At 39.2% G+C, this 12,746-nt stretch overlaps 1 protein-coding gene across 2 annotated transcripts in view; it reads right to left on the bottom strand.

The window, feature by feature from the left end:
• Nucleotides 1–12,746, bottom strand: part of LOC126162955 (katanin p80 WD40 repeat-containing subunit B1-like) — a 132,314-nt gene that overhangs the window by 64,534 nt on the left and 55,034 nt on the right. For both annotated transcript variants that reach the window (XM_049919790.1, XM_049919789.1), the window contains 2 exons: nt 9,458–9,812; nt 4,533–4,673 (listed from right to left, as the gene is read on the bottom strand). In XM_049919790.1, the coding sequence (XP_049775747.1) occupies nt 4,533–4,673; nt 9,458–9,812 (496 nt within the window). The remainder of the gene's footprint in view (nt 1–4,532; nt 4,674–9,457; nt 9,813–12,746) is intronic.

Raw genomic sequence — 12,746 nt, 5'->3', positions numbered from 1 at the left:
TTAATGCAGATGAATAAGGAAGCAATCCTGTAATATTTGAATACAGCATCAGTGGTGTACTGCTTGACACCATCAAGTTGATTACGTATCAAGGCATATGAAATGGAACAATTATGTAGGGACAGAAGTAAGGGAGGCAAATGGTCAACTTCAGTTTACATGGACAATTTTAGGGAAATCTTTTGGATAACCTCCGGATTGGATTAAAGGATGGCACTGTCACAATGTAGGGGTGGGCTGCCAGATCTGTTACTGGTGGGTTCGATCAACATGCAAGTATTGCAGAGTTGTTTCGTGAGCTCAAGTGGGAATCCCTGGGGGGATGGCGACATTCTTTTTTGAGGAACAATACTGACAAATTTTAAAGAACTGGCATTTGATACTAACTGTACTTTGACTCTACTGCCAGCAATCTATATTTCGCATAAGAATCAGAAATATAAGAGAAATTAGGGCTCATACAGAGGCATATAAACAACTGTTTTTCCCTTTCTCTATTTGAGAGTTGAACATGTAAGGAAATGACTAGTAGTGGTACAAGGTACTCTCTGCCACACACCATATATCGGCTTGCTGATATGGGCGTAGATGTAGACACAGAATGTTTACTGCAGAACACACTTTGAAATTCCGAAAGAAGCAAGGATAAAACACAAGGGAACGAAAAGTTATCTGCAACCTGTAAAGAAACGAGACTGCGGTTATAACGGGTTGGAGGACATTAAATAAAGATAGTAGTTGAGGAGAAAGTAAGACAGGGCTGTATCTTATGTCCAATGTAATTCAATCTATGTAAAAAGCAGGCAGTAAAGCCATTCACAAAATTTCTGGAAGGAAAATTGAAGTTCAAGAAGAAGAAATAAAAATGTTACAGTTTGCCAATAACATAATTATCAGACACACCAAAGCACTTACAAGATCAGCTGAACAGAAAGGCTGGTGTCTTGAAAAAGAGGTTACAAGAGGAATAAAAATTAAAGCAAAACAAGATTGATGAAGTGTAGTTGAATTAAGTGATGCTGAGATAACTGAATTAGGAATGGAGAAGCTGAAACCAGTGGCAAGATTTTCTTTTAGGGCAGAAAAATAACTGACAGTACAAGAAGTAAGCAGAATATAAAATGCAGACTAGCAATAGCAAGAACAGATTTCCTTAAAAAGGAGAAAAACTGTTAACACTGAACAAAAATGTCAGTGTTATGAAATATTTTCTGAAATTCTTGTCTGAGAAGTCAACAAGGAATCTATACTGATATGAGGGTAATCCCAAAAGTAACATCTCCAAAGTGCTGGAGCTGCAGGGAGACTGTTTGCATGGCTGTTGGCCACACTGCCCCCCCCCCCCCCCCCCCCCCCCCACCCTCCCGGATCCCTCTCCTCTCTACAGAAATCTCGGCTCATCCATTGGAGCTTTCAGTCTTGGCTTAGCAGCCAGTTGTAATGGAGCTCCTGGTAGCCACTACCATCAGGTACAAAGTTCACACAGTTATTCGGTATTTTAGTGCAAAAGGTGTTAAACCAATTGACATTCATTGACAGTTGACAGAAGTGTATGAAGAGTCTTTGTGTATGGATGTTAAAAATGTCCACAAGTGGTGTAGAGCGTTTGCAGGTGGTCATACTGAAACTCATGACTGGAAAGAAGCGGGAGGTGATCAATTACCAAAGAGACAATTGCAAAGTTTGAACAAGTTGTGCTTCAAGATCAGTGGATTACTCCTGATCATCTCTGCAATGTTGTTTCTGAGGTTTCACGATGCACCATTCACTGGGCTTACAACAAAGTGTTGAAATTTCTGAGGTGTGCACAAGATGGGTCCCAATAATGCCGACAGAAGACCATGAACAGCAAAACGTTGAAACTTCCTGCCAATTTCTTCAATGCTATGCAGTTGAAAAGGACAGCCTTTCGGAATCAATAGTCAAGGGTGATGAAACCTGGGCTTTCCACTTCACGCCTGAGACCAAACAACATTCACATGAGTGGCGGCATCCTGATTCTCCCAAGCCACAAAAATTCAAAAGAACACAGTCTGCCAGTAAAGTCATGGCAATTGTGTTTTGGAATTGAATGGGGACATTGTCTGTTCCTGGGATAACAATAAATGCCAACAGGTATTGTGAGGCATTAAAAGAACTCTGATGGGCAATTCAGAACTGAAGAAGAGGAATGTTGAGCAAAGGCATAAGGCTTCTCCACGGCAATGCTTGCCCACACATCGTCTGTCAAACCATGGATCTTCTGCAAGTTTGAATGGGACATCATCATCCATTCTGCCAATAGTCCGGACGTAGTGCCCAGTGATTACCACTTGTTTCCCAAGTTGAAAGAACACTTGGATGGTAGGCGCTTCAGTGATGACAAAGCTATGAAAAATGAGGTCCAACGCTACTGCTATAGCAAGGTGGCAGGTTGGTGTGACGTGGGCATACAAGAACTGTTACATCTACAAAAATGCATAGATAGAAACCGCGGCTAAGTGGAAAAATAGACAAATGATCAAGGTTCAAAATTATGTAAATTTTATTGTAAACAAATGTTTCTTTACATGTTTCAAAAAATGGGAGACCTTACTTTTGGGACCACTCCTGTACTAAACTGTAAAATAATTATGTCAGTCAGTTGCTCTGTCTGTCTTTCTTTCTATCTTAACACGCTAATCTCCAAAACTAATGAATGAATTTTCATGGGATTCTCATAGGTGACTTGAGTGTAGCTTGGGGCAATATTTAGGTTTTATTTCATCAAAATCGGATCACAAAAATAAATAAATAAAAAATACTGTAATCTACATTTTTATCCACACTAATATTATAAATGTGGAAGTAACACCATCTGTTACATATTCATGACCAAACCAGTGAACCAGTTTCAATGAGATTTTAGAAAGCAAAATAATAATTGACCTCTAAGATGGTGAAGTACGGAATGGGACTTTTTTTACACCAGTCAATATAAACCATGTTGAAAAAATTATTAAATTTGTTGTATAATGTATACATTGTATGATACGTAGCCAGCTTGGGAGGGGGGAGGGCAGGTCACTTATCATGAACTATGCTTATCCATACAGGCAGACATGTAAAGGCAGAAGATGTTCTTGCACTTACAACAGCTTGCTTACTCCGTACCACTCTTCATAATAAAACTACTGATATATGTGCAGGCACAGCCACGTGTGAAAGCTAGTAATTAATCTGTGTGTGTGAGGGCACGAGGGGAGGGGGGGGGGGGGGCTGCACTGGGTAAAAATTGTAGAGGGGAGACCAAGGCTCGAGCACAGTAAACAGGTTCAAGTGCATATAAGATTGCAATATTTATGCACAGATGAAGCGACTTGTAGGTAATCGATTGGCATGCAGAGCTGCATCAAACCAGCCTTCAAACTTAATACTCTAATGACGACGATGATACCCGCAATTGCTAAAGGTTGTCAGTGTTTCAAAGTAGTTAGCATCATACGTCCAGCAAGATCAAGTTGTTTTCATGTGTTGCAGACAGTTCTAAGCTGGAGGGTATAGTCAGTCTTTACTATGGGTACCTTTTACTACAAGTGGTTTTCCTGTAAACCTTGTTTCTTAATATCCCTTTTCTAATATACTTAGTCTTAATCAGCCAGAAATGGAATTATGCCACTGTTCACCACCTCCATCATTAAACTGTGTTTTTCAAGATGTTGAGATACTAAAAATGAAATACACACAGCTCCACTCCACCATGCAGTCAAGTGAGACAAACATTCTGTTCACACACTTAAAAGTCTGATGTCACTGCAACAGAGTCTAACTTTAGAGAAATTTTTAACTCTGTAAGCATATGTAATAAGATGGGAGTTATGCTACAATTTATTAGATGCAGAGAATTTACACAGCTGGAGTAGGGTTAGGGAAGGCACTTGTTTTTGCCTTGTCTGAGTGACCATAATTATTATTATTAGCCTGAAGCCATTTTGAAAACTATCAAAAATCTAAATCAGAGAGGTAACGAAGAAGAATCTCGGATATAACGACAACACTGGTGGTAGCGAAATGTCCTGTATTTTAGATCTACAGATGATCTGATAATCATAGTAAGAAAAACAAAATCTAGACAGTTTTTTGTTCATTAAATCCAAACGACCGGACAGGGATATGAATACCACTCCCTAATATTAGATCAGAATCTTAACCCACTGAGTCACATCACTCAGACAAGTCACAAAACTGCTCGATAGAATCCCCAGCATTCACTTGCAGTGATTTAGGGTAAAATGAGAAAACCTAAGTAGGCCTGAACAAATTAGACCCGAAAAAACTCTGACTTTTTACCACTGCAGTCACTCGTCCACATAAGTAACGTGTATCTTGTCACTTTACATTATCTTCATATAACTTTTTTTAAGTGTGACTTTCTTATCCTGAATTAACTGCATCTCATGCTCCTCCCTACTAAGTACGAACCTCACGGTAAAGTATATTTTAAAATGACATATGAAAATTATGCTACATAAAGTCACAGTTGACAAGCAAAAGGAACAATAATGTACCATTACCTTTAAATCCTTGTTCTGCCAAACAGAGTACACAATCTGTAAACATTTTAATCTATTATCCAGTACAGCTATCACAGGTGGGTGGCCTTGCGAGATATTTCTGAAGACATCATCTTCTGTCAGCACTTTTGAATTATTTTTCTGTAATAAGAAACCATATTGAAGAACAGGAAAATCATTTTTACCAAAAAGTAATGTAGGTATATACCACAGAATACAAAACAGTTACAACTGTTTCTTAACTAACAACTTAATCTAAAATTTAAAAGTTGGAATTCAAAAAAAAAAAAAAAAAAAAAAGATATTATTCATCAAGAATATTAAAGAAAACTAGATGAACTGCAGAAACTATCAGCCACTGAGTTTTCTGTTTGATACTGACAATGATATTTCAACTTGGCATTGGCAGATTGTCCCTTGACTACTTTTATACAGATGTTTCTGGGAATTATGTAAAAGTTGTGGAGTGCTCCAAGGTGGTAAAAAGTAGCATCCACTCAATCCATATCAGACAGTAATGAGAATATTTTATGTATATGTCACTTTGAGTAACTGACAACAAGGTACAATAATATAAGTCCTGGATCTCCTCCTAAACACCTACATCTAATTCAACCAAATTTGGCACACAACCAGCAAACATCAGTGTCAGCACTGTGGAGTTTACAACTTCCTACCTCCAATAGGCAAAGAGATATGAGCAAACAAAAATTTTCAGCCTCTGCCATATAGGCTGTCCTGGAATAGGAGATGCGCAGACAGAGAGGACAGGTTGGGATGGATAAAAGGCGGAGTGGTGAGGGGGCACCAGAAAAAGCGAGAGGGGTCGGGGGGAGAAGCAGGAGAGGGTGGACAGAGAGGGGTGGAGAGGAAGAGGTGGATAGGGAGACGGGAGCAGGTAGGAAGAGGGCGCAGGACGAGGCGGACGGGCAGGGGAAGGGAAGGGCGCAGGACGAGGCGGACGGGCAGGGGAAGGGAAGGGCGCAGGACGAGGAAGAAAGTCCGCCAGGGATATGACTTTCTCAAGTCAACCCCTGAAATGAGATCATCCCTTGACAAAATTCTCCCCACACCACCCAGAGTTGCCTTTCGTCGCCCCCCTAACCTCCGTAACATCCTTGTTAAACCCTACAATATTCCCAGACTACCTTCTCTACCCAGTGGTTCCTACCCCTGTAACCGACCCCGCTGCAAAACCTGCCCCATGCATCCCCCCACAACCACCTACTCCAGCCCCGCTACTGGTAAAACATACACAATTCAAGGCAGGGCCACGTGTGAAACTACACATGTCATTTATCAACTGACATGCCTGCACTGCACAGCCTTTTACATCGGCATGACAACAACTAAACTGGCTGAGCGCATGAACGGACACAGACGAACTGTCCGCCTAGGAGATGCCCAATACCCAGTAGCGGAGCATGCCCTCCAGCATAATTCTAGGGACCTAGGAACCTGCTACACCGTATGTGCCATTTGGCTTCTCCCACCCAACACCAGTCCCTCTGAACTGCGGAGATGGGAACTTGCACTCCAACACATCCTTTCATCCCGCCATCCCCCTGGATTGAACCTACGTTAAACAACCTCACTCCCATTTACTCTTCAGTCTTCTCCTCTTTCCCTTTCCTCTTTAGCCATTCACGCATCTTTTCATCCTACATAGTTGTGTTTATCTTTATACTATATACCTCTTTACTTCTGTATGCATCCTCTTTGGTTTGGAGCTGGCACAGTACTTACAGTAGAATATCTTTGGCTTCCCTCTGACAACCATGCCTCCATCCTTGCTACCCACCTATTTTCCTTTCCCTGTTGCTTCATAGCCTGGGTTGTGAGTAACTGAATCTCCTTTCCCTTCTTCCCTTTCTTTCCCCTCTCTCCTCCCTGATGAAGGAACATTTGTTCCGAAAGCTAGGAATGTAAATTTTCGGTTCTGTTTTATGTGTATCTATCGGCTGTACTGAGCTGAGGTAAGTACTGGCCAGCCCCTCTGTCTCTTTGTTAGTATTTGTTTCACATCTTTATATGAGATTTTCAATTAATCATTAATACTAAAAACATAAAGAAGTAGTGAGCATTACATTACTGTGGATGTGTAGAACAATATATGCATAGTTTTCCATACATATGGTTTACACACTGTCTAGTTTTAAGGCAACTGTACGTTGTTGCTATGATCAATTGAAAATGGTCATTTTTGTGATTTTGTTGGACAATAAATGAAAGCTCAAATAACAGTCAATCATGGGATACCACTCCCTGATGTACATTAGTTTAAAAATATTGGTATAATGTTATGTACGCACATAAATTTATGAGCCCTTCACAACATTTATTGCGCTTTGTAAGGTTATGAAGGTACAAGTTGCCCTAATACTTTTAATTTAGTACAGAAATTTTGTTCTCAGAATATGAAGTGTTTCATGTGACGTTACAAAATAGCAGGCTGCATGAAAATTACCCTCTTAAATGTCCATGACTACAAATTTTCAGAAACTGAACGTTTTGGAGAAAACAATATTTCTGTATAACAATGCAGGATCCTTCCACAATCACTGTTAAAACTTCATCATTTAAACTTCATCATTTACTCACATGACTGGTTTAGGAATTTTCAAGTGTACTATCAAATGTTATGTGGATCGTTAGGTCAGATAGCTACAAAAAATTAAAATTACCAAATATGCAGCAACCAGTCACAAAATCATGTTTTATTTATTCACTTTTGTAAATTGATTTCAACTAATCAACACCCATCATCAGTGTTTTCAACCAATATGTGCCCTGAGTGGTAATACTGTCTTAAGCAGAGGTCAAACATGAAGTGATACATCGAGTAATAGTCAATTCTTGATGTATCACTTTATGTTTGACATCTGCTTAAGACAGTATTACTACTCAGGGCACATATTAGTTGAAGGCCCAGAGGCCCAGATTATGGCTGTTAATCGGTTGAAATTGATTTGCAGAAGTGAATAAATAAAACATGATTCTGTGACTGGTTGCTGCATATTTGGTTATTTTATGGTTTACGGTCACTGCACGACTTGGGAACCACATGGAGCCCACCATTCATACGATAGCTACAAGTCGGACAAATAATTTCTGTAGATCCAAATGTGCTTTTTTTTATAAGTTATGACCATTCATAAAACTCAATATATTAAAACAAACTATCATAATTAATTCACAAATGTTATATGCGAAAAATGCAAATTGTTATGAGACAAATTACACAGAAAATCATTCACTGTCTTCCTCAATTACTTCAGTTGCTGACCTTCACAAACATTATTAAGGCGAACAAAACTTTGCAAAATAACATGTCTGTACCCAATGTAAATATGAAAAAAATTGCAAGTTGATTGTATGTGAGAGAAGAGGAATGCCTGCCTGCCCCCCCCCCTCTTTTTTTGTTTTGTTTTAAGGGGGCATCAGAAGAGAGCTAAGAGACAAAAAAAAAAAAAAAAAAAAAAAAAAAAAAAAAAAAAAAAAAAAAAAAAAAAAAAAACAATATTACATCACATCTACAATCCAGAGGAAATTACTCTTTTTCCTTGGTTTTACCTCCCACCAAAAAGACTACTTTCACAATTTCAAAAGGATGACATGCAATGATCTTCCTCACCCTATTCATGTGTTCATCTGCCATGCTATTATTTCAATAGATAGAATGTACAGCACAACTCCGCTTTTATGTTCCCGGAATTAACGTTTTCCCAGCATTTATGACATTTTTTATCATTACCATCAAATTTCCTATGTCCACAGTGTTAATTTACGTCCGATTTTGCATTAACATATTTATAATTTTCCTGCGATTTATACATTACGAAAAAATGTTCCTGGAGAAAAAAATTACGCTGGCAGGATGCGGTAAATATGTAAAAAGTTGGAACAACTCATGCCATATTTACTGCTGCTGCCGAGCTCTATGTGGCTAATGGGAGTAATCAGGTTCATTCGAATAAAGGTTCATGACCAATCACAACAATTTCCAAACTGTCTCTACAGCGCAAATGCAGTTTCATGACTGTCGTGATCATTTTGACACCTCTGTCAAACCATATTTAGCATGTTTTAGTGTTTGGCCACTTCTAATGCTTGTTGACACCGTCATTCACTTTGCGTTGCTCAAATGCTTTAGTTTAAACACAGTGCCGATTATGTACTTTTTTCATGCTGAGCAAAATGTGTTTTGAGAATTTATTCTCATTGTCGAGGGCAATGTTTATCTATGTATTTTTTGTGATGTTAGACAAACAAACAATGTGAGTGATAGTTTGAGTGTGTGTGGTTTTCCACATAACTGAGGAGGAACAGTACCTGATAACCTCAAAAAGACAACTACAGTGCAAGACATGCAGAATAACACATATTCAAACACCACACAAAATACTTATGTACATATTTTCTCTTGACAACAAGAAAAAATTCTCGAAACAGGTCATGCTACATGTGAAAAAATACATAACTAGTGCAATATTTCATCATTTAAATAATGATTGACAGCTGCAGGCTTTCAAAAACATCGATTATGATGTCTGAAATTGAGTTAAATGTTCTTACTTTCCAGACAGTTATCAGTTCCACATCAGCAATTTTTATTAGATAATAAACCTGTAATAGACAACAAACAAGTCCCTGACAAGTCTTCTGATGCCTGCTATGTGCATATATCATACTTAAAGAGCAAAAATGCAACAGGGTATCCTATATGTCATTTTACAGCTTAAAACGTTATTTTTCACATTTTACATTTTCTCTCATTTTACACGAATTTTTTGAAGTCCTTTGAAAAGTGTAAAAGTGGGGTTTCACTATAGTTGTGACATTACCACTTGTATTACATAGTATCAACCTGCATCTTGAATTTTCTATTTTAAATATAATAAATAAAACAGGTAGTCACTACTTACAGGAAGGAATTCAGATAAATCGATGCTAGACGTATGATTTATATTGGATGGAATGAAAGTTACTTCTTTTTGTGGTTCATGATCCAACATGTCCATGGAATCATCCCTTTCTGGAATGAGTCTAGTTGGAGTAGACGATGGTGGTGGTCGTTGTGGAAGTGGAGATCGTAAAGCAGAAGGCTTGGGAGCAATTGGTTTTTCTGGAATATGGGATATACTTTCAACATGTTCTGGTTTTGAACTACTACTGTTATTAATAGGAACAAAATTGCGAGTTAATGATTGTGATCTGGAATGTGATGAGTTAGAACGATTCAATGCTGGTTCAGATGGACTGTGACGAAGACTGCTCAACCTGAAAGACCAAAATAAGCCACAATAACTAAGTTATCTACAAGTAAAATTAGACAAAATGGCAAAAATATTCACAAAAGTATTTAATAATGAGCAAACTAATTACAAGATTGGTTTTGCACAGAAAAAGTGCAATATGATACTTATATCTCAAGACTTTGTTGCTGTTTGGCAGACTGAAAGACAAGAGAACATTAACAGTCATAAACTAGAAAAGTGTTTATTAAGCATTTTACAATAATGGCTACACTGAGTGCATTACGAGGCAATTACAACAAAGTTCTTTTTTTGTTTTTTAAGTTACATTACTATTGTTTGCAGTGAAAAACTCAAAAGACCATCATGAAAAGTGTTCCCCCCCCCCCCCCCCCCCAAACTTCCTTAACTTTTTCTGCATCTCATCATCAGTATGGTATTTAACATCCAGTTAACAGAGTCTCTCTCCAGTCCTATTCAGTAACTAATTCCTCAATCAAAAGCTTTCAAAAGGCCACGTTTGTGGCATGCGCAGAGGGTGCCTCAGACTGTGTGTGTGTGTGTGTGTGTGTGTGTGTGTGTGTGTGTGTGTGAGTGCGCGCACGCGTGTGTGTGCGCACGTGTGTGTGAAAAGGGGGGGAGGGGGGGGGGCACTGTCAGAGCTCACCACGGGCCCCATTCTATTTAAAGCCAGCCAAGATGCACTCGGCCCAGTTCTCTGTGTGTATTGCTACAGCTCTTTGTGTATGTAAAGGATTCCTGCTTATAGTTACTTAAATACTGTGTTCAAGTTGCTGATGTTTCTGTAGAATAAAGTTGTGTTCAGTCTACTGGTCGGTTGTACTTATATCTAATTACAATATGACTGGCGATGAGTGTGGTTTTGTTCTCTGCATAAATTTCTACTCTTGTTGATCCTCTGTTTATTCTCATTATGGCTGATGGTGTTACAGAGAACACTTTACATCAATTGATTGAATAACAAGTCATTCACCACAGCACTGCACCACCGGTCACAGGTGCTGGACAATCAAACTCAGGTACTTCAATCATTTGCTTCTGTTTTGTCTAGTTGGCATGCTCTTCACTCTGTGTCACCTGCTGTTTTGCCCTCTGCGGCTGCCATGGTTTATCCACCTCCCTTTTCTATATACAATGAGTCTGTTGAGAAATGGGACACATGTGAGAAACACTGCGACAACACTTTCAAGCTTTTGGGATTACTGATGCTATTTTATGTTGTGCCTTGTTGCTTTCATGGATATTGCCAAGAATATATCAAGTCCTATGTCAAATTGTCTATTTGCAGGCTCCATCTTCTTTGAGATTTGACAAAATGTGTAAACTACTTTCAAAATAATGCTTTAAGCACACCCATGTTATTGCATTCCTGGTTGAGCTGTAGGAAGCAACCACATCAATCCTATCGAGCACGGGCAGCTGAACTCCATGCATTAAGTCATCATTTTGTATCCCACATGCATGAAGAGCTGTACGCTGATCAAATGATGAGAAATGCTATTGTTCATTTAGTTCCGGACCACAAGGTGCAAGAGCGTTCCCTCCAGTGTGAAAATCCGTCCCTCTCTGAGGTTGTAGCTACTACAGTTGTTCAAAGTGTTGTGAGCTGCAGGTTACTGAACTCAGTCATTGTGAGAGATGTCAGCTATCCAACCCTCTCCTCAGATAGTTCATAGGGGAAAGACATGGTTGAAGTGGCCTGCACCCAATCACAGTGTGGAGGCAGCTGGCCCCGCTCCAAGCAACAGCCATACTAACAATGTAAGCAGGCCAGTAAACAACCTGCTTTACAAGCTCCTGTCCTGACCTTATTGTTTCATTGACCATGAGTGCCCAGATTGTCCAAAACGCTAGGACACCTATCATAATTGAGACAAAATGGGTCACATAGCATCTGTGTGTATTGCAAAAATTCAGCACAACGATCTTGATGCTGATATGGATGTAAACATTGTATCGGCTATTTCAGTTGGGCCAAAAAAGCTTTTCATTGAGGTTATGGTTTTCTGTAAAGTCCTGCACGTGCAAATGGATGCAGGAGCTGCTGTAACCTTGTTAAACTAAAAAACGTATATGGACGTGGGCTCCCCTCTACTTCTCCCTGTGTCACAAAAGTTGGTAAATTACAATAAACTGAGTACTCCTGTTCTCATCCAATTCTCTGCCCCAGTGACCTACAAGTCAGAAGGTCGGTCACTTAAATTTCTTGTTGTACATAATGCATGTATGGAGAATCATTTTGGATTTGATGCTTTTGGGTTTTGCCAGTTCAGATGAAATGAATTTAGAGTCTGAACAAGTGCCATATATGCATATTCTGAGTTTTCCTCTTTGTTCTCTCCTAGACTGGGGTGTACCAACAATTTTCAAGTGCATGTTACGATGAGAGCTTCTGCTCGGTTACAACATTGTTTGGCCTGTGGCATCAAGTAAATAGTCTGAACCTTAGTTATAATAGAGAAACCATCAGGCCAGTAACGCCTTTGCAGTGGTTTTAAAGTTTCTGTGAACGCACAATCTACAGTGGATACATACGCGATACCGCACCATGATGAACTATTTGTAAAGTTATCAGGTGGTCAATATTTCTCAAAAATTGACGTGTCAGGTGCCTATAGACAACTCCATCTAGATACAGAGTCACAACATATCTTAGTTGTCAATAATCCTTTTGGCCTGTACCAATAACTGCGATTACATTTTTCTACATCTTTTGGAACAACTTACAGCATCTGCGCCGGGTTATGCAAACTATTTGGGTGACATAGTTTCCAGTGCCTGGAATGAGGAACATTCACAAAATCTTGGTGCTCTTTTCTTCTGTTGTACAAGTGGTCGGGCTGAAGTGTAATTTAGAAAAACGTCAATTTTTTTCTAACTTTCTATCATTTTATCTTGGGTTTGAAGTCTCTCGCAAGGGTCTCAAACCCCTAAATCT

Source organism: Schistocerca cancellata, chromosome 2, assembly GCF_023864275.1.
Source record: "Schistocerca cancellata isolate TAMUIC-IGC-003103 chromosome 2, iqSchCanc2.1, whole genome shotgun sequence".
Taxonomy (NCBI): domain Eukaryota; kingdom Metazoa; phylum Arthropoda; class Insecta; order Orthoptera; family Acrididae; genus Schistocerca; species Schistocerca cancellata.
The sequence above is the reverse complement of the archived record's forward strand: the minus strand, read 5'-3'. Positions and strand labels throughout refer to the sequence as shown.